We start from the raw sequence: 20,899 nt of genomic DNA, 5'->3' as shown, positions 1-20,899 counted from the left end.
CCATGACTGGCCACTTGATGTATGTCACTACTCCACATCTTCATGAATCGACCTTGTGGACACAGGGACAGATAGCCACCCCAACAACATGAACCTCATATGGAGTATTTTTAGAATCTACCCCAGAGCTATTGCATGGGTACATAAAACACAATTGCGAAACAACTGACTCGTCTCTCGTATCCTCTGCTACAACAGGTTTTATGATTGGAGGGATGGCCATATACAGACATTTACGACGCGACAACTCTCAAACCAGGCTCGTCCGTGTGCTTCAGGCTTCACCCCATGACATCCACCTATCCCTCGAGCTCCGCCATGGGTTCATCGAAGATAGCACCTACTCAGCACTCTCATATGCCTGGGGTGATGCATCTGAAGAAGAGTACATCCTCGTTAACAGAGTCCTATTTCGAATCCGCAAAAACCTATATCAGGCTCTTTTACAGCTTCGCGACAATGGCATCCGCGATTGGCTCTGGATAGACACTATGTATACAACAGAAGAATATCGATGAAAAGAGTTATCAAGTCGGGTTGATAGGCATAATTTTCAGCAATGCTTTCTCGGGTGTACTCGTGGCTAGGACTGGGCACATCAAATGCAGATATCGCGATGGGCTTTTGTGCTCGCATCAGATCATAAGCAGAACTGATTGGACTCGATCACGATGATGGTGATACTGACTTTTGTCTTCGGAAGCTTTTCAACCAACAAGATGTTTTGAAGCTGAGAGCCGAAGACAGTGAGCTCATAAGTGCTGGGCCAGAATTTGTTGCCTTTTTCGTCAGTCTTGTTCAAGAGCCTGACCTTCAAGCGGGAACGCCGAGTGGCGATCAGTTATTCGCAGGGAAAAAGAGAAGGTACGGCGAATATCATCGATTGGCGAATTTGCAAATTTGCCCCACGACTCTGGACCTGGCGAGGACTACGTTTGGCGAACTCTGGAATCTTGTTATGCACCTGTTTCACAAGATACTGATCAGGAAGTCAGGTCAATCATCCGCGCTTTAATGCGGCAACAGGCAATTAGTCTAGAAGAACTAACCACATCACAAATAGACTATCTGGACCTACTAACGCTACCAGTACTAGCTTCACTGACCTGGAATGTGACGGAAAAGCCTTCCAACGCGATCAAACAAATCAAAGAACATGTTCTCGTCAGCGAACGTGGAAGAAATCTGTTAAAAACACAGAAGGGAATGCTAGGTTTGGGTCATGAATTTGTGCAGCCTGGAGATACTGTAACACTTCTTTTAGGCGTTCATTCGTCTATTGTGCTTCGTTCGCGCTGTGAGGGAGGGTTCACCTTCGTAGGAGATGCTTATATGGATGGGATTATGCAGGGGGAATTCCTCCAAACGAACCCTGTTGAACAAGAATTCGTTATATACTAAGACAGACGCGGTGGCTTTTGGCCGGTATGGCTTAACATCTAGCTAGAATAAGACATGAATTTTATGCGTTCTCAGCTTCATCATCACATCAGACAATGACAGGCGACCGCCATGTACCAGAGAAGGTTTCAAAAACCGAAGAGTCTTTCTTGTCTCAGGCCAGGTCGCAAATTTGGCTTTAGACCTGTAATTCAGTACAAGTCATAGAGAAAGGGATTGGCGGCTGATGACGCGCAAACATTAAACATCTAATATCTGCTTCATCCGAACTCCTTTAATAATCTCGTGGTTCAAAGAGACAATGATACCACTAGGCTAATCCAAGGAATAACAGCATAGACTTACCTTGATCCAGCAAAGGGAACAGAGGGCCCATGTATAAATATCACAACTTATCCCACTAGATGGTCTTAAGCACACAGTTCTTCAGCATCGCAACTTATCTTATAGTCATCGGAGAGATTCTGCCTATGACAGCCAACCCAACCAAGCGCCGTGATCTGCCCATAGCCATGCAATTCCTCTCACTTCTCGTTCTCCTTGCTCCCGTGGCATCATCGTGCGGCGACAATACGTACCGTTGCAAAAACCCTGACAAGTCTACCGCCGAAGAGCAGGCAGTGACTACGAAAATCTGCAGTAGTCTGGGAAATGGTTACTGCTATTGCAATCACCGGGCGGAATGGTTTTGCGATACATTTGGAGAGGACATCAACAAGTTCAAAAGATCATGTGAGGACCAGGGCGAGAATTGGTATTGGGTCGATTGTTAAGCAGGGGCCATTGGTGCAGATTCTTGCTGGAATAAGTCCTTTGTAAAGATTGATTCTTGAGTTTTGGATCGGTCATTACTACTTTTGAAGTGTCTTATGAGTCTTGGACAATTCTTCTTCGGGTTAGTTGCTCTACCAGTAAGACGGGATATTTAACGCAGGCTTGTCTCAGCCGCTTACTCCTGCAGGATAGCTTCTTTTAGGTCAATGGTTAGTGACATCTTGGTATTCTCTCTCACCTAAGTGCCATTCATCTTGGCCTCCCTGAAGGAGGCTAGAAAGCCGAGGAGTTAGGACCTTCATCCCAAATGACAAAAATAACTAATCTAGAGATTTTCTGAGTCTACACTAAATTTACTAAATCTTTTAAGCACCTAGGATAGAGATCCTAACTTTCGTTTTGCTCCCTTAGGCCTCTTTCTGCTTTGAGTGCATTTTAATCTCGATCACAGAATCAAGTACTACCATTTCTCCCGTTCTTTCAAAGCCATGACGCGGTTCTGGGCTGTGCTTTTCTTGGGCAGGCCACTAAGCTTTAATGCAGGTACAGGTCGAAAACGGCGTAGACAACCATAAACAGAAGCTTAATGGCAAGCCACCGATCTTTTCCATTGGCCAAGGGTGTAAGCTGCTTTTGTCTTAGATGCTCGGGATGTCTCGCATCCATCACACCAAGCATGCTAAAATCCTTTGGGTTACAACCGTTCGATGATAGGAATTGGATCATCATCATCTTATTCCATTCTTGTCTACGGGATGGAGACTGTCGACTCTTGGCACGAGAGAGTGTTACTATGAGATCATTGAAGCCATTGAGTCTCAAGCGAGACAACATGAAGGCCATCGTCACCCAACTGGTGAGGGGTCTAGATCTAACTACCAGCCGCCGACAGGAGACGAGCTTGCTAGTAGCATAAGAATCCATCAAATAATATGTGATTATGTCTTTGACTGAAGTTCGAGATCAGCTCTGAATCAGCTTCTCCGATTAATAGCGGGCGCATGGGATGCTTGGAATGCTATGGCGTTACCTATTGGGTCATATGCGCTCTCTACAAGCCACGATCTTCTTTGACTTTTATCGGCATATGCTGGAGGAGCTTTATCATGGATTTGGCGTCAAAACAGGGTAACTCCTACTACAATTAAGCTATAGCGTGTACCGATCGAGACCGTTCTTTGGTGGATCAAGCTTCTGGGCCTTGGACCCCTGGCATTATCCGTTATGACGCTTTGACAGATGCCCAGATAAGCATGGAATCCTAAGCCCATTTATGTGCCAAGCTGCCTTTACTCTTCTAAGCATGCTCTTCTACCAAGATATTTTACATTCATGACTGCCCAGGTTCCTCGCATCTGAACACAATGATGTTACCCCATCGTGATAAATGGGATGCTCACTACTCAACCATCGATGAAACAGTCTACATTGGTAGAGATGTCTTTGTCGTTGTAAGTTGTACTTGGATGCCCCTCTCGGTAGTGGTATGTACTGACACTTGACCAAGGTTGCCTCGACGTTATCGCTTTACAATGCCATCGAACTACTCACCCTCATCTCTCTGACCTTCAAAAGACGATCGGGACTTTACTTCTGGAGTATTCTCATCGCATCATTCGGCATTATCCCATACTGTCTGGGATGGCTCATTGTCTACTTCGACCTTACGCACGATTACGTTGGCATGATCATTGAGACTGTCGGCTGGGTCCTTGTCATCAGTGGCCAATCATTTGTTTTGTACTCGCGACTTCACCTAATTGTTACTGATGTCAAGATTCTACGAGCCGTTCTCATCATGATCATTATCAACGGTCTCGTTTGGGTAAGTCATTCCCTCGAGTACCAGAGTCCCAAGCTGACCACGGCTTAGCATTCGACGATGACTGTACTTCTGTTCGGATCAGAGTACAGCCCAAGCGATAACAGACGCGGCTTCAACAATGTCTTCAACATCGCGGAAAAGATCTCGATGTCCATCTTTTATCTGCAGGAACTCATCATCTCAGGCCTGTACATCTGGAAGTCAATGGAGATCCTCAAGACAGCTTTCGGGAACACACGAAGCATGCTATACAAGCTATTTACGATCAACTTCGTCATCATCCTAATGGACATCGCTCTTCTGGCTATAGAGTTCCATGACCTTTACGTCTGGGAGCAAGGCATCAAGCTGGTCACCTACTCGATCAAACTCAAGCTGGAATTTGCTGTTCTTAGCGAACTGATTGAATTCGTCCGAAACCGTAGCGGAACCCGATCACGACCGACAAAGAACTCCGAGAATCAGAGCACTTTTGTACCATTGTCGTCTATGCACAAGGGAAATACCAAAGGAACTACGTCGAGTACGAGAGACTTTATCCACGCTGGCGATTCTCGGACCAACACAACTATTGCGGCTACCAATCCGATACCAGCGGTTCCGACGAATGATAGCATACATGTTTTGAGAGAGGTCGACGTGGAGAGTTTGTCTGCTTATCCAGGGAACAATCAAAGCACAGATGAATTATGGAGTCGTCTACCCCGAGAATCTGGCAAGGCAATGGTTGGCGAAGCATTTTGAAAATAATCGAGATAGTTTTTGTCGTATATTTATTACTTTAGAACATAGTGAGTCTGACCTTTGCGCACGTAGCAACCCTTCCCTGCTTCCATCATAAGCTCATGTCTTGATGTCTTTTCCCTAAATTGGCAGAACATGATTTTTCCAATCATGAGTCGAGGTTCACTCAGTACCTCGCTTCCTGACGATACACAGGACCAGTCAATTCATTTCTCGGCAAGGCCTGCATATACTGGATGAATCACCATATCAAACTGGGGCACCTTGCGCTACCTTGTATAATGTTGTCATCTCAGTCTGAAACTTGCCACCTCGCTGGCTATAACCCCTCAACAAAATTTTCATTTCACCTCGACCTCGACCTCACCCAGGTCACATTACTCACCATGGAACCTTTTTCGCTGGCCCTTGGGATTATTCCTCTATCTGTTCAGCTAGTTAACACGCTAACCGCTATCAAGAGCCTGGTCAACGCCTACAGGTCAGCGGCAAAAGAATTAGATGATCTTTGCCGCAAGCTTGATAAGCTTGAGGCTGACTGCGAACCTCTTTGCATCGTTCTATCAGAGACTAGTGGTTCGTCTTTCACGCCCGGACAGTCTCTCCTTTTCAACAACCTTTGATGCACCGTTAAAGAGTGCTATATTGAAGTATTCAATGTCTATCAGGCTATCAGAAAGTTCTCTACAAAGCTCAACAAGGTCGGAACCACTTAAAAGGCACGGGCTTCTGATATCTGACACATAGACGCCAACTTGTTTCTTGTGTCGATAGTCTGGACAGTTCACGCGATTTGCTTGAATTATCTTTGTTGGCGTTCTCAGCGTGAGTTTGCCGTTACAAAAGGTATCGTAAATCTACTCTAACAGCTCAGTGGCATGAAACTAGAACCCCTACAACCTCCGAGCCTGTCGCTCCCCATCAACCAAAGCACGCAGAACACAGGTCGCTTCCCACAGAACCAAGAATCTGATGTAACAAACTACTCTATGCAGCCAAACAGACAGCAGTCAAAAGTTTTAATCGAGAGATGGAGACGTTAATGCTCAAGTTTGGCGTTCCTCCAAAGACACAGAAATTAAGAACAATTCCTGGTACTGATACTCAAGTTTCGGCACAGGTACAGGAAAGCTCGACTATTACTTTTGGATCATCATTAATGAACATGTACATAAAATTGACATTGATGAGAGGGCCTCTTGCGCCTCTTTCTGTCAGCTTGCAGATTCCGAGAGTGCTCATGATCTCCAATCGCAGCAGCGACTTCGGTATAAGTGTCCGGAAGGCCTTTGAGTCAGACAATCTGCAAGCGATTATCGGGTTCGTCAGCCAAGGTCTCCTCACCCCAGCTATGACTGTCACATTCACTGAATGCGATCCTTAACACGAAGCATTTTTGTTGGGCGTAGGTCTTCTGCCATGTCCGTGTTACTGGTAAACTGACATTTCTCAAGCTTTCTATGGCATTCCTATGTCCCAATATTCTCACCTTTCTGAAATCCCAAATGAATCACAACGAGCAAAGGTATGCCTGAACAGGATGCAAGGGGGCTTCACCATAAGACTGGGTGCTAAAATTTACAGGAACTATTTAGGTCTTAACCGCTTTTTTATCCCAACTCCGATGAAGCCTTTTCATGTATCATTGAATACATCCATATACGTAAAAGGATGAGGACCCCAGCAGACTTTACCCGGGTGTTAACTGGTGTTGAAGGCCGCCTTCGTGTAAAAGCGTGTGTAGAAGCTTGCCGACAGCACTTTTTGCACGACTGGGACCGCTTTGATGATGAAGTTATCAGAGAGATCACCGGCTCATTCACTGGCACTGATCACATGAATAGTTCAGAGTTAGAAGACTGGGCGTCGTTACTTAGAGACGTCATTGCGCGGGGCAACGATGTTTTCTCTAACTTGGGGGTTTATCGCTTAACAGGGAGTTTAAAGACTATCCTCTCAAGTATCCGCGAATCTGATGATGCTTGGTACTGCGCATGCCTCTGGGTCGATATGCTGTAAGGAGCGCAGATCGATGTGTCAAGATATTTGGAGGTTGCGACAAAACATTGTTTTGAGACTTGGGTTGGAAGCAGCGTCTGGGCTCATAACGGTGTCAAAGATTCGGCCATCCGACGAGTACTCCTCACAGGATATCACAATGGGCGAATTTTCCCATATTGGATCGAATGTGCTGACAGCTCATGCCCCGTGCGCGAACTATTTAATGAGTTCCCAAGACTGCGAGATATAGACAGTACATTGCGATGTTACACCTGGCATATGTATGTTCGAAGGTCGCGACGTTGGAAGGATGGGGGAGATCTTGCTGCATCCGATCCAGCGATAAGCTTTTGGCCATTCGCACCTTCACTTGATCGATGGATTTTGCGACATCAACGCGGCGACGATGATGCGGTGGTGCCGCAGAACATTGAACTTGGAGAATGGGCTAATCGAGTTATTGATTTGAGGGAGCGTCGCTTTGAACGAAAAGAGCAACGCAGGCGTCAAAAGCTTAGCGGTAAAGGAAACGGATGACAGAAAATGCCTGGAGCATGGGTCGAATGAGAAAGGATTTTGGCGGATGAAGCATTTGTGCACGGTCAGCACTTGCTTCTTATATTAATACAAGCAATTATCATTTTGGTGAAACTCCAGGATCAAGTGATTTATCCATCAACTGTACCCCTCCTTATGTAGGCTGCGAGAGTAGACGAATCACAATTCAAGACAAGTTGGCGATGAGAAAACATCCATCGAATGAGATCGCGATGCTTTGCACAGCCCCTCCAAGGCATTCTGCGCAGCCCGATTTCTCTCGTTGCCAACATCAAAAGACTTGCCATTCATCCTCATATTCAGTACTTCACCCTCAACAACATTCTTACACACTATGGACCCTGCCTCTCTAAGTTTTGGAATTGTGTCCCTAGCGATGCAGCTAGTGCAGACAGCAAAAGCCGTCAAGGAATACATTGCAGCCTACAAGTCAGCGGCAAAAGAGCTCGAAAGTCTCGCCGACAAGCTTGAAGATATCGAGACTATTTGCTGCTCCTTGGAAATTATTCTTTCAGATGGAACACAGAGACTCAGCACGTTGGAAGTCAATCTGCTCAAGAAGTTGAGTCGTATCATTCGGCAATGTCTATCTCAAGTCTCAGATATACACAGCATTCTCGATACAATCTCAAGAATCCAGAAAAATACCCGAAATCCGTTGAAGACTGTTGGAGCCCTATTTCTGCGCTATAAAGATCAGATTCGTCTCGCCACGAATGGACTGGACCGTTGCCTTTCCTCGCTTCAGCTGCATATGACAGCCAATATTCTGTACGGTACACCCAGCCTACAACCTGCAAACTTCCTTCTAATCCTTCAGAGCTATGACTATGACGTCCCACAAGGCCACCAGGAGTCCTCTACCAACCACAGCTACTTCAACAGCTAGAGAAGCACAGAAGCCACCAAGAGTGAGAAAGCGTGAGCAATGCGACAAGCGTCAAACACGTCGAAAAAGTCCAGAAACTATCGTCGATACATGGAGACAAGCATGGAGCACAAAAGATTTTGTACAATGGACGAGAAGAACAACGAAAGAAGAAATCTCATTAGGCCAAGGCTCATCAACAATTCAGGACGATTCTATCTTCACGGTAGGTTCTTCATTACTGAGCCTATACGTCAAGGTATCACTACGGCGTGGCAACCTGGCCCCGTTTTGTATCTCTTTACAGATACCTCGAGTTATCTATCTCCAGGAAAGCCAGCGCCAGATTGGCGGGAAAGTTGAATCCGCCTTTATGGATGATAACTTAGGTCAAATCAAGACATATTTTACTCAAGGCATTCTGACACCTGCATCAGTCATTGCCTGGGATGAATACGATCCTGATAATGAAACTTCTCTTCTGGGCGTAAGTCGAAAAGCATTGTTTATTTATCGCTCTAACACGGCGACAGCTGGCGGCCTTAACAAAATCCCAGTCAGTTCTCAGATTTCTCGCAACGCAAACTTTTAGCCTATCCAACAGGTATGGGTGAGCTATGGGAAGATATCGAACGGATATGCTAACATTCCAGAAACCACATTGGCAGTGCAAGATATCTGTACACTTTTAATGGCCAAGATGGTCCCAGATTCGCCCTGGAATACATCAAGATACGGCAAAACTCCATCTTGGCGTCTGAGTTTCACACGATCTTACGGGGTATTGTAGACCCCTACAACGCCCAGATATGCATAGAAGCATGCAAGCCTCACTTCTCTAGTAATATGGTAGTCTTCAATACTGCGGTCTGGAGATACGCCATGAAGCAGTTCAAGCACGATTTAGCAGTGAACGTCGAAGGATGGGCAGGCCTTGTTGCAGACTGTGTTTCTCGGGGCTTGGATATCCATCAACAACTTCGACGCGATACTGACTTCAGTGCCTTGAAAGATATTCTGTTCTACAACTGGGACATTGACGAGATGTTGGAAAACGTGCACCGCTGGATAGACATTTTGGAGGAAGCCGGCGTCAACATTAAAGAATACCTCATGGTCGAGACGGAGTGTTGTTTCGCGACGTGGCGCGATATACCATATTGGAATAACAAGGAAATTGGTTATTCGAACTACAGACGCCCTCTCTGCATCAATGAGTCAAGGGGCAGACAATTCCCATTTTGGAACTTCTCCATTGAGGACGAATGCCCTGTCAGGGAGCTGTTAACGGAGCATCAACACTTTGCGACCCCGCTCACATTGTACCAAGGAGTTTCGACACAAGCTTATATTGCACAGCATGAAGCTTGGAAGCAACATCAGACCTTGGAGGTTCCGGATAGATCTGATACATACGGAAAAGGATGGCCTTTTTGGCTTCCTCTTCGCCATTACCACGATTACAATGCAGAGGAGGCGGAATGGGTGGATCGGGAATTGCAGCTAGCCCAAAACAGGTTTGACAGGAGGCAAAAGCGCAAGCAAGGGAAACTCAGACATGATAGGCAGAAACAGCGGATGCCGATGCCGGGAACTTGGGTAGAGGATGCTTGACGTTCGAACAGAGGATTGATCGAAATTTGTACCAGCAAGCTTCATAACTGCTGATATATGAATGATGAAATGGTCCACAGGCTTATAAAAGTAATTATGATATCCGTCTCAGTTATAGACGTCTGTGCTTATGTACGAAAAGTGTTCATCACCTAATACTCATCTAAGCCTTTTCATTTTCTGCCAGTTAGACTAGATGCCCTAGAGAAAAGGCTCCACTATGGACCCACATATATCAAAAGAGGCTTGTGATTGGCAGCTGACGACGCGTCTTGTGAGCTAGCGGCGCTGACGTCATCCTTAACACCAGAAATCTCATCAGGTCCAATCGATTACATCCCCTGAACCCGAAATGTCCTTTCAGCGGCCCAAAGAATGGCCACAAAGCGTGTCCTTCGGGGCAGTCACACACCAGAAGATGGACCAAGCATCATATCGTCACTCCTTCAGATACAAAAATGCAGAATTCCGCAGCAAAAGATGATATGGATCGTTGAAAATCTCGAATGCCTCGGTCGACGACAGTCCAAGAAGAGAAAGCTCATAGATGATGAGGATGAAAAGCCCGAGACGCCTTACTGGTTCAGAGAAACTGTCAACGGATTCACAGATAGTAATTTTATTGCGCTGTCGTACACCTGGGATGCTTCCGAGCATGAAACACAGAACCCTAGGAAGGAGGGTCATAAAATCGAGACAAGGGATGGACAAGAAGCTTGGCGCTCCTCGGTACGAAATTCGGTGCTTGAAAGGATCACAAAATACATGCAATGTCATGACGTGCCGCTTCTGTGGATTGATCGGCATAGTATCCCGCAGAAGAAATGCAAGCAGCCATCATGCACACATACTGAGTGCAGGCAGAAAAGGCATGCCCTCGATGCAATGGATCGAGTATACTCACTGAGCGATCACCCTGTTGCGCTACTCGGTCGGCCGATCCAAGATGAGGATGAGATGAGGACCCTCTCTTCGATACTCAAAGGTGCCCTTGTCAAGTACCATGAGGGCGGATTTGCGCTGTCGAAAGGTGCAGAGTATAACCAAGCTCGTAAGATGCTATGCCTGATATACGAAATCACCCGCGATAAATGGTGGACAAGAGCGTGGACGTTCCAAGAGAACTACCGAGCTGGTCTCAAGATGACGCTTCTCATCCATCACAGCGCCGATTTCGAAGACACAAAACGGTCGATACTCAGTGGCAAGAAACCAATGTTTGGTGTAGTACCTGGCGAGCTGAGTGTCCAGTCAGCCAGGTTCTCGGAAAGCGCTACCAAATTCTGTCTTGGCTTTCGCCGACATCACTTTCTGACAAGTGAGGATGAAGAGATGATCGATCATATACTTGCGACGGCGGGGAAGTACACCATATTGTTATCACCTTCAAGCTCCATGTCTGGGACAATTGTTTCCGATGTCCGAAAACGAGGCGTCACGGAGCCATGGGATTGTCTAGCAATCATTGCCAATTGCTGCCAATACGCGACACGTCTCAACAGTACGCGGCTTCAGGATAGCGGTGTAAACCTAGACCTCGCGATACTGGCCCTTCGTCTCGTAAATGGCGAGGTCCTCAAAAACGATGAGCCACCTGTATCAGAACATGAGCCAATGGTTGAGCAGATCAACAATCTTTTCTTCGATGATTTCCGGGCCCCGGAGGGCGCGCGAAGGTTGACTTTTAACAAGAGCTGTCGTTTCGTCGATGTTAACTTCACCAAAACTGGGATAGTCACAAGAGGTCATCTCTGGAAGCTGGATGATAACCTCCGAGCGCCTCGGTCATCACCGCGCTTATCGCAGCCAAGTCAGAAAGGCGACCAGCAACTGTCTGAATATGATCGCACGCGGTTAAGGCAGCTTGTTGAACTCGTCAAGGCAAAGAAAGGGCGCAAAGACGCAGAGATAGTGGAGGATATGAAGGACTTCCTTGAGGAAGATGCCTTTGTTGTAGATGAGGACGAGTCTTTCAGTCTACGCTATCGAAGGCTTATGGCGAAGGAGGTCGTCAGAGCCATGGACGCAGATCAACCTTTAACACTGGGCTATCTATGTGACCCATCTGGAGAGGCTACAACAGCACGGGCGATATTCGTCCGCAATCGAAATCTCGATGAGTCAGAAGAGCTGTTCAGCCAACAGGAAGATGATCTCACGTATGTCTTCACGTCGCTCTGGTCAGAAGACCAGCCAGATGAGGAGTATCTTGCAAACGATCTCGACCACCACGTGTCTCTTGGAGTTCGGCTTTCAGATGATGAACAAAACGGACCATTGCGCTTGTATACTAAGGAGTGGGTTCTTGGTTTGTGCTTCTTTGTCGGTGCTCCGACTTACGAGGTTATATTTCCATGGCCTCCACCATTATCGCGATAGCGGATGAGGACGAGGACGAGGACAAGAGGATGTAACAACACTGTAACACCAGGGACGAAAAATAATTTTAGTTAGGGGAAGGACTTTTGGGTCGGATCATGGGAAGGCATATCGGCGGCGCTTCCTAGGAAAGGCAAGAAAACTTAGGATCATTATCCCAAGTGACAAGAATATTCAGGCAAATTTAGTGTATCTTAGTGGGTCTTTAGATCAGATCAGTTGATTATAATACACCATCTTAATGTAAGAAGTCTCATACCCTCAGAGGGTTTTTAAATAATTCATTGTATTTACTAATGCAGTTCGTTCAAACTGGCAACATTCGTCTCCTTATGCAGTCGAGACATCATGAGTTTATAGCACGTAGCGGAAATGAGGATTCTGCGCAATGTCAGTGCCTTGTCGCAATTTTAGTTCGAATTTTGAATCTTACCTCGAAATCTGTCAAGTCAGCTCCATCCACTTCAGAGGGATCCTCGTTATTCGTCCCAACAGCCGCAGCGGCTGCGTCTCTTCGTGCGTTTCGCCTGGACAGGAGTACTCGAAGCATAATTGCGATGACCATCTGAGCAACCGAGCAGCTGAGAATCGTAATGCATCCGGATGGATACAAGGGGGCCTCAGAGCCCAAGAAAGCGTGAGGACCAATGACGTTGCCGACGCAGTAGGCGATGAAGACCATTGCTGAAGCTGTGATACGCTTGGTGTAGCCACCGAGATTGCTAGCGGGCATCTGCATCGCGAGGACCAAAGAACAAACAAAGGCGCCGATAATGTAATAACCGAAAAGTACGCCGATCTTGTGGTGTTCACGATCAAGCTTCCAGAGAAGACAGACTCCAATCATGGTGGGGATAAGGTAGACAGCCATGATGATGGTACGGCAGTTCTTGATGCGCGAAGCCAGGAAGGTGCCAGAAAGTATGTAAATGACTTGGAAAGCGCCCATTGGGATACCGAGAGCGACGGTCTCAAGGGGATCCTTGACAACACCCTTAATGATGAGCTTGCCGAAGTTGGCAATGCCTCCATTGATGGTTTCGTTGAGGAGCATGAACAAAACAAGAAGCCAGACTTGAGGATCGATAAAAGCTTCGCGGATCTGGTTCCACTTGATGGTCTTGTTTAAAACACCAGTTCGAGCAAGACGGCCACGGCCGATGAGCAGGGCTCGTTCTTCGAGGGTGAAGTGGCGAGCTGACATAATGCTGTCGGGGAGGAAGAATAGTAGAACGAAACCCCAGACGACCGTCATGCCTCCACAGGTCATGAAAACAGCCTTCCAAACGGGAAAGTTCTTGATCTGGCCGATACCGTAGGTAAGAATGCCGCCGAGCTATGAAATGTTAGCAGAGTCCGAATAACCAGGAAGGTTCTCCTACCATAGCTCCTACCCCATTACAGCAGTAGAAAATACCAGCTCTGAATGGCTGCTGCTCACGTGTGTACCACATAGAAACGATCATCATAAAACACGTCGTGATGGGCGCCTCAAAGACACCAAGAAAGAACCTACACGTTGCCAACGAACCAAAGTTATTTCCCGCAGCAGTTAACAATAACACACTTCCCCATGCAATAACACAGCCGCTAACAACCTTTGCCATACGCGTCTTCTGCGCCAGAAACAACCACGGGTACTCGGCAGCCATGTACGCAAAGTAGAAGATGCTAGCGAACCAAGAATATTGATCCGATGAAATTCGCGTGTCTGTGAACAGGTCGAACACGGCAGCATATGAAAGTGCATTCTTATCAATGTATTGAAGCATGTATGTCCCCATCAACATGGGGAGGAGGATCATGTCGACCTTACGGATGAGCTTCTTGTTGAGTTCCGTGTCGGTCAACAGTTCGCCGATGTACTCATTTGTGAAGTTATGTTGGCGCAGAAATGTTTCTGTAGCGTCAAGCTCGACGACTTCGCCTGGTGTTATCGAGTCGAGCTTTTTCATTGCGATTTGCTCTTCTTCGGCGAGTTTCTTGTCGTCGGGCAGGGGCCCTGCTGTCAGTGGTGATGACATGGTTGGGCTGGCTAGAGGAGGCGAGAAAACCTAGGATCTGAATCCTAAGCGATGAAAAGATTTAGGCAAGTTTAGGATAACTTGGGATAATTTAGGATGTCTTTAGACCAGTGGTTCTCAGCACCCCTACTGAATGTTGGAAGCTTTCTTGCTTCGTAAGGACAGTTTGAGAGTCATGATGATGGGAGGCCAAAGACCCATATAACCTTCCCTTCAGCTAAACAAACGATAGACAACGGTCCGGGGTACATTATTCTCGTATCAACCAAGCGAATTAACCCTATCAGTCTATCATGCAGATCTCATCCCAACGAAGCTGCAGTTCCTGAGTCAAGACAGCGCGAACGGCATTCTCACCAATGAGAGCCTCACTAAAATCACCAAGTATGCGGGGTTTAGGCCTAGTTCCAGTTGGCCGCTATCAAGCTCCGATACTCGGTCCTCAGATCTAATACCGGTAGCGATCGGGTCCATATTCAACAGGCGAATTCGCGGGGTAAAGCAAGTTCCCCGATCTGAAAAGGGAGATTCGCGTGTTTTATTTCTTGGATTGGAAAGATAGGGCGCGAATGGCACTTATCTCCGGTGATTGTGCTGCTGAAGCCGTTGTCGGAACTGAGACGTGGAGAGCGGAGCGGTTTTTGGACGCCGAGGAGATGCCCCTCATACTGATGGCGCTACTCCAACAACGAGTTTCGTCAGTGTTGAGTCTTGACTGTATTTAACCATTGTATTCTCACAATTCCTCATTGGCGATAGTAGCAAATCAAGTCAAAATGGGTAGCCAAATTTCTCCAGACACTCCAACCATCGCCCTTCCCCAGGGCAAGGTCGTCGGCGTCAAGCTGAATGACAGCCTACCCCAACCCGTAGATGGTTGGATGGGCGTCCCCTACGCTCTACCCCCAACAGGCGATCTCCGTTTCCGTCTCCCCGTCAAAATCCCAGGTTCACCCGACAAAGTCATCGATGCATCTGAATATGGCCCTGCAGCTCCTGGCAAGGGACTTTTGGTGGGACCAACGCTTGAGCAGAGTGAGGATTGTTTGACAGCGAATATTTTTCGCAAGTCAGCGGATAAACATGAAAAGTTACCTGTTGCTTTGTATATCCATGGCGGTGCATTTAACAGAGGTTCGGCGCATATGCACAAGACGGCGTCGATGGTGGCGAATGCGCCGGCAGCTTTTGTCGCAGTGACATTTCAATATCGGATTGGAGCTTTGGGATTTTTGCCCTCGAGTCTGAGTGCTAAGGAGGGTGTTCTTAACCTTGGATTAAAGGATCAGATTCTCATGATGGAGTGGGTGCAAGAAAACATCGCAGCCTTCGGTGGTGACCCCAGTAATGTCACATTGTTTGGTCTGTCCGCCGGTGCTCATTCTGTAAGTTCCATCGCTCATTTGAGCGTACAGTCAACTAACTTCAAGCAGATCGGTCATCATATCATGCACTACAAGGAGGGCGTTGCCCCTCTCTTCCACAAAGCCATTATTGAGTCCGGAGCCCCTACATCACGAGCCGTGAGACCTTACAATGCGCCGATTCATGAAGCTCAGTTCAAGGACTTCCTCCGCGCGGTCGGCGTCCCCGAAAATCTCCCAGAGAATGAGATCTTCCCTTATCTGCGCCAACAGCCCGAGAAGGTCATCACAGATGCGCAAACAGCTACATTCGACAAGTATAACCCTTCCCTTCGCTGGGCTTTCCAACCTGTAATCGACGGTGAAGTCATCGCGCGACCGCCTCTTGAGACATGGAAGTCGGGCAAGTGGCATAAGGTGCCCATAATGACTGGCTTCACAACGAACGAAGGTTCCCTTTATGTTAACAAGCAAATGTCGGAGTCTTCTCAATTTCGACATTTCTGGGCTGAGTTGCTACCACTGCTTACCTCCGAGGATTTGGACACTATTGAGGAGCTCTACCGAGACCCAGCCAAGTTTGAGGATTCCGAGTACAAGGAGACACGCAAGGATATGGGCTCACAGTATAAACGCATTGAGGCTGCTTATGCCCACTATGCTTATGTCGCTCCCGCACGCCAAACTGCGGAACTTGCCTCCCCGTCAGTCCCCGTCTATCTTTACCACTGGGCCGCCGTTAGTACGGTCAACAACGGTGCCCAACACGCTGATAACATGCGTTACGAAGTCTGCGATCCCAAGGTCGTCGCTGTCTCCGAAACACAAAAAGACCTTGCCAAGACATTGAACCATTACGTTACCAGCTTCATCACACGAGGAGACCCTAACGCTGTCCCTGGAGAGTACCCCCAGAGACCCAAGTGGGAGGCATATGATCCCAAGAGTCCCAAGGTGTTGAGATTCGGCGAGGGGAATGAGGAGTTGATAGGAGGAGATGCTGGCAAGACTGCTGTGTTTACGGATGATGATTGGGCTCGCAAGCAATCTGAGTTTTGGTGGAGTAAAGTAGACATCTCACAACAGTGAGCATAGAAGGAAACAAATAAACAGTACAACACTCTAACTACGAGTGACAACAATCTTCAGAGAGACACAGCTCTCTTCATAACTGTCTATGGATACTTCTATAGTAAGAACAATATGACTTACCAGAAATGAAAACTATCCATCTGTACTTGCCTTGGGACCAAGCAGGGTCTGAGCCGCTCTCAATCTTGAACCTCAGCGCCACCTTCACCACCAAGCTGAAGCATCGCAAAACTCACAAAAGCACCAGAAAATACAATAACAAAAAGATGTCTTGAGCCTCAGCTCTCTCATTGCGTAATCAGGGAATCGAACCCTGGGCTCCCCGACGCTGCTCGAATGGCAACGGAGAATTTTACCACTAAACCAATTACGCTTCTAATGATGCTATTTAGACGCTCCCAATGCAGACTAAGGCACGAGAGGTGGGCGAGATTTGAAGTTGTTGTCCTACATAGTAGTGACTTGATGCTTGAAGAGACTGTTCTTGGCGACCTAAAATTACATAGAGTCCTTTGGAGATATAGGCCTCAATAGACTCTGGACGAATGTCCATTTTCCCTTTACATAAGAACACCTCGCATACTCACAGACTGAGTCATGTTTGATAAACACGTATCATTTCAACAATAACCTACCCGTTGTTTCTCTCTTCTGTACCATGATGTTCACTCTCAGGAGGACTTTCCATCTCTTGTTGAAGGTGAGTCTGAGCGTGAAACTTTACTTCCAGGCTTCTTCGTCTCGCTGATGACTGTTGGTTTGCGTTATCATCAATGTTACTTGAGCTCGGGACGGAACTAGAAGGCTCTGATATGTCTTGGCGGATTGGATGTTCGCGACCTGTTGTGATGTTGCCAATGTTAGATGGCCGATGAGCTTGGCTGAGAGCAAAGTCTCCCGAGTCGAAATATTTTCTTCCCTTTAATCAACAGTGTTAGCTGGGCATATGCTTGACGAATAAATGGTTTATACGAACTTCTAATTGGTGATTGAGAAGGTTGCCTCGCTTTGGAAGAATGCCATATCGGTTCAAGAGACGCTTGTTGTCCGTATCCATCTCGGTTGGCTTGGCCTGGTTCATAATCTAGTACGAAATTTCGGATAGATGGAATGCTTGATCAAGAAAATGATCAAATGTATTTTATTCTCCGGTATTGATAATATGGCTCATTCGTGGGGACCAGAGGAACCCTTAAACGATTTCGAGAAAGACATGGTTGATACTGGACCAGCGTTCTAGAAGCGCATGACGTAGTGTAGGCTGTCTCGTGCCAGAGATGCATAGTGAACCCTGCGTTTTAGTATGGGTTGCCGACCCTTCTCGAACGGCCCTTGGGGGCCTCATGTGTCAAAAGGCTATGGGTTGCAACCATCAGTCACATGCCAATGCAAGTTTTGTTGCGTACAGTGCTTATCCTCACTTCACGAACTCGTTAAACATTCATGTTCAGACTGGTAGATCAACCCACACAAAGAAGGGCCGTTAATATGAACCAGCAACTGCGATGGTTGGGTGATAATCCGGTGCAAGACTCCCAATGCCATGACAATGGCCCCAGAGAATCAGCTATGGGCTGAAAAGCCCACTGTAAATCAAGGCCTCGCTTACAGACCTGTCTGAGATTAAGTCATCTGCGTCATGGTTATTGAGCCACCAAGGATAATACTCCTCGGAGTAACTAGAGCATATTGGAGCAGAAAGAGAAGAGAAATCGAGAGCAAGAAACGGAACATCAGGGAGACACGCGCTGGGATTTAAAACAGGATGTCTCTTGGACCCTGTATCTCATTACGTAGGGCGGTCAGTAGCGCTGATATGCCGAAGAGTCCGGATGCAACGTGGGGAGAATCACCCCGCAGATACTGGTTTTACACTGTCCACCTTCTGGATCATAGACTGCGGGGCTTCACCCAACGCCCCGTGGCAGACGATATAAATACAACGGTTATAATTGCGGGCGTGGTCCCCCAAACTCATTCAAAGGAGCAAACTGTCGCAGATCAATTCCAAATAACGTCCGATTGTTTCCAAAATGCCATTCGTTACTGAACCTACCTCTCCCTCCGAGACTGAAGTCTCCCAACAGACATCGTCATCAACCAAAGAAAAATATTCGCTCTCTTTATCGGAGCATACAAGGAACCAAATAGCGGTACTTCTCGAATCTCCAAACGCTCAATTGTCGCCCGACCTGGCCTTTCTGCCAAGCAGCTGCGTTATTTCATTACCGCGACTGAACTCAGCATCAAGTGCGGGCTCGAGCACTTAACTGGTACCCAAACACAACGCGCGTTACCCTGGGCCGATCACATATCCCGAACGAAAGTCGACCCGGTTGTGGGGAGAGTTATAACGCATTCCAAGGTTACAAAGGAGTTATTCGTGTGTTTCTTTTCGGCGAATCGGCGGAATGGTCGGGATCAAAATGGAAACATGTTGATTGCGGAGGTGGCAGGATATGATAATGCGGGTTCGGAACGTGCATGCCCGGGATTTTAGGTCCGGGGACATTCATCCCCAGGAGGGACTTCCTAATTAATATGAGATCAAGCTATGTCAAAATGACGATTTTGATTCTGAAATGAGATCAGCATTGCATTCTGCTTAATTTGGATAATAAATTGGCAGCTGGCCAACATCGACTCTCCATCAATGTCGATCGGCAGTTGACATCTGCCGAGCACAACGTGATCTGCCGGATATCGTGTTTCCCCAACCGATAGCGTGAATTAAGTATACTTACATGAGTCAGCATTTATATGCTATTCATTATACTCGCTTCGAGATGAGAGCAGTGGGCGAAATCGTGTGTAGGCGAACGCGATACCCCTGTGGATGAAGCTTGAGCGCAAGCAGTCGGGTCGTCGAGACGTCAACATCGCCATCAAATATAAGTAGACTAGTGGCAAGAATAATTCTGTCTCTGATCTGTTTAGTACGTTATTGTAATTGCTGGCCGGATTCAACAACTGGCCTTAGGGGCAAGGCTGTTGTACTTGACTGAGATTACATTACCGATGTGGCCCTATAACATCCAGTCACGGTATACATGTATTTCGATGCCTTCGTAAGCATTTCGGGTTTTTGTAAAACGAGTATTGAAAGAATTGAAAACCCTGGAGAAGTAACTGCAAGTAGGGTTTCAGGAAGAAGTTTCAAAGCTGAAATTATCGCAGATATGCCGCGAGCCTCATTGAAGGTCAATGGAATATGTAAAACCAAACATGCTCGACGCCAGAAACCGTAGCCACGAAAATTTTAATGAGTATAGTTGAAGGCTCTAATTGTTTGTCTTCACTGTAAATGTCTATCCTAGATTTCACTACCCTTGTTCGTTCTCATTGATGATGAATTTGTACCCATGGTCCAATCAGCGCGAGCCATCCCCAGGTCAAATTTTCCAAATCGGGAGAATCACCATGAGTCATTCTGTATCATCCTGTATCGAAGATGTCTAATTCCAAGCATCCCGTGTCAAATACATCTAGTGTATATTAATCGGTGCAGTGTACGCTGTCAGGGACCTTAATTTTGACAGCACAAGCTAGAGAGGCTTTCAGGCCGTCAACAGAAGTGTGAAAGGAGTATCAATATCACTCAGAAAGCTGTGCTGTGGACTCGCCAAGGTCTTCCATTAAACATTATGTATTTAGCTTTAGAATATCTTTGTAGACCTTACTTCACAATAATTGCATCGCTTGTGCCCGTATCTCGTTGTATGTCTCTCAATGCCAATGGTAGTTTGTATACGGAGTACTGATACATCCAACTCGATTGACTGTATTCATGGTGTGCCGGTAAACTGCAGACTTCAATTGAAGCCCCTCATCCAGCCAACGGGCACTTCATCGAGCCCGAGCCACTACTTTGCAGCATTGGGAACAGGGATGATTCTCACGCCGAACTCCTTTCGTCTCGGCGTGACGTAAACATCTACCAAACTATGCAAAATGATTCATCGTGAGCACCAAGACGTTATTGTATCTTGATACTATCAACTGGGAGACGATGAAGTGAGGCACGTAATGATACATAACGTAGCATATAAACCTCGACGAGAGTCTCGTAGCTTGGAGTCCGAAAATACTAGTCATCCACAGTCAAGCCCCGTCAAGAAGACCATTCATGAAAGGTATAGTATACTCTGATTCTTCTCTCCCACTTAATATTCTGTATGATGCATAATATTTTGCCGAACTGAGGTTACTCGCATGGAATACTGCGTCTTTGAGGACCCATTGAACCGACATCGCC

At 46.9% G+C, this 20,899-nt stretch overlaps 7 protein-coding genes and 1 non-coding gene across 10 annotated transcripts; 5 read left to right on the top strand and 3 right to left on the bottom strand.

The window, feature by feature from the left end:
- Positions 1-318: 318 nt before the first annotated feature.
- FOIG_10161 (uncharacterized protein) lies at positions 319-2,174 on the top strand (the record flags this gene model as incomplete). The annotated part of the gene is made up of 3 exons (XM_031210460.1): positions 319-385; positions 1,097-1,213; positions 1,852-2,174. The coding sequence occupies 3 exons, from the start codon at positions 319-321 to the stop codon at positions 2,172-2,174; spliced, it is 507 nt and encodes a 168-aa protein (XP_031059938.1).
- A 1,365-nt stretch (positions 2,175-3,539) lies between these two features.
- On the top strand, positions 3,540-4,845 carry FOIG_10160 (uncharacterized protein; the record flags this gene model as incomplete). The annotated part of the gene is made up of 3 exons (XM_031210459.1): positions 3,540-3,626; positions 3,683-4,000; positions 4,049-4,845. 3 exons carry the CDS (start codon positions 3,540-3,542, stop codon positions 4,742-4,744), a joined length of 1,101 nt encoding a protein of 366 aa, XP_031059937.1. The 3' UTR covers positions 4,745-4,845.
- Positions 4,846-7,544: 2,699 nt separating this feature from the next.
- FOIG_10159 (uncharacterized protein) lies at positions 7,545-9,785 on the top strand (the record flags this gene model as incomplete). The annotated part of the gene is made up of 4 exons (XM_031210458.1): positions 7,545-8,074; positions 8,124-8,658; positions 8,705-8,775; positions 8,825-9,785. The coding sequence occupies exons 1-4, from the start codon at positions 7,638-7,640 to the stop codon at positions 9,783-9,785; spliced, it is 2,004 nt and encodes a 667-aa protein (XP_031059936.1). The 5' UTR covers positions 7,545-7,637.
- Positions 9,786-10,083: 298 nt separating this feature from the next.
- On the top strand, positions 10,084-12,413 carry FOIG_10158 (uncharacterized protein). Its single transcript, XM_031210457.1, has one exon. It carries the CDS (start codon positions 10,161-10,163, stop codon positions 12,162-12,164), a length of 2,004 nt encoding a protein of 667 aa, XP_031059935.1. The 5' UTR covers positions 10,084-10,160; the 3' UTR covers positions 12,165-12,413.
- FOIG_10157 (uncharacterized protein) lies at positions 12,317-14,188 on the bottom strand (the record flags this gene model as incomplete). The annotated part of the gene is made up of 3 exons (XM_031210456.1): positions 12,317-12,545; positions 12,598-13,500; positions 13,547-14,188. The coding sequence occupies 3 exons, from the start codon at positions 14,186-14,188 to the stop codon at positions 12,519-12,521; spliced, it is 1,572 nt and encodes a 523-aa protein (XP_031059934.1). The 3' UTR covers positions 12,317-12,518.
- Positions 14,189-14,817: 629 nt separating this feature from the next.
- Positions 14,818-16,789, top strand: FOIG_10156 (triacylglycerol lipase). Its single transcript, XM_031210455.1, has 2 exons — positions 14,818-15,573; positions 15,622-16,789. The coding sequence occupies exons 1-2, from the start codon at positions 14,965-14,967 to the stop codon at positions 16,639-16,641; spliced, it is 1,629 nt and encodes a 542-aa protein (XP_031059933.1). The 5' UTR covers positions 14,818-14,964; the 3' UTR covers positions 16,642-16,789.
- Positions 16,790-16,935: 146 nt separating this feature from the next.
- FOIG_10155 lies at positions 16,936-17,017 on the bottom strand. The gene has a single exon. It is a non-coding gene; the product is annotated as a tRNA-Gly (tRNA).
- On the bottom strand, positions 17,007-18,348 carry FOIG_10154 (uncharacterized protein). Of its 3 annotated transcripts, none has more exons than XM_031210453.1 (3): positions 18,066-18,348; positions 17,621-18,000; positions 17,007-17,563 (listed from the first exon to the last, which is right to left on the bottom strand). In XM_031210453.1, the coding sequence occupies exons 2-3, from the start codon at positions 17,723-17,725 to the stop codon at positions 17,276-17,278; spliced, it is 393 nt and encodes a 130-aa protein (XP_031059931.1). In that variant the 5' UTR covers positions 17,726-18,000; positions 18,066-18,348; the 3' UTR covers positions 17,007-17,275. The 3 variants fall into 3 exon arrangements, with proteins under 3 accessions (XP_031059931.1, XP_031059932.1, XP_031059930.1); XM_031210454.1 differs by having other exon boundaries at positions 18,114-18,348; XM_031210452.1 differs by having other exon boundaries at positions 17,621-18,348.
- Positions 18,349-20,899: the final 2,551 nt, after the last annotated feature.

This window comes from Fusarium odoratissimum, assembly GCF_000260195.1.
Source record: "Fusarium odoratissimum NRRL 54006 unplaced genomic scaffold supercont1.17, whole genome shotgun sequence".
NCBI lineage: Eukaryota > Fungi > Ascomycota > Sordariomycetes > Hypocreales > Nectriaceae > Fusarium > Fusarium odoratissimum.
The sequence above is the reverse complement of the archived record's forward strand: the minus strand, read 5'-3'. Positions and strand labels throughout refer to the sequence as shown.

Coding starts and splice junctions, on each gene's coding strand:
- FOIG_10158 (XM_031210457.1), top strand. CDS start 10,161: ATGGCCACAAAGCGTGTCCTTCGGGGCAGTCACACACCAGAAGATGGA.
- FOIG_10156 (XM_031210455.1), top strand. CDS start 14,965: ATGGGTAGCCAAATTTCTCCAGACACTCCAACCATCGCCCTTCCCCAG. Junction 15,574..15,621: donor TGTCCGCCGGTGCTCATTCT/GTAAGTTCCATC, acceptor AACTTCAAGCAG/ATCGGTCATCATATCATGCA.
- FOIG_10154 (XM_031210452.1), bottom strand. CDS start 17,725: ATGAACCAGGCCAAGCCAACCGAGATGGATACGGACAACAAGCGTCTC. Junction 17,564..17,620: donor TTCTCAATCACCAATTAGAA/GTTCGTATAAAC, acceptor TGTTGATTAAAG/GGAAGAAAATATTTCGACTC.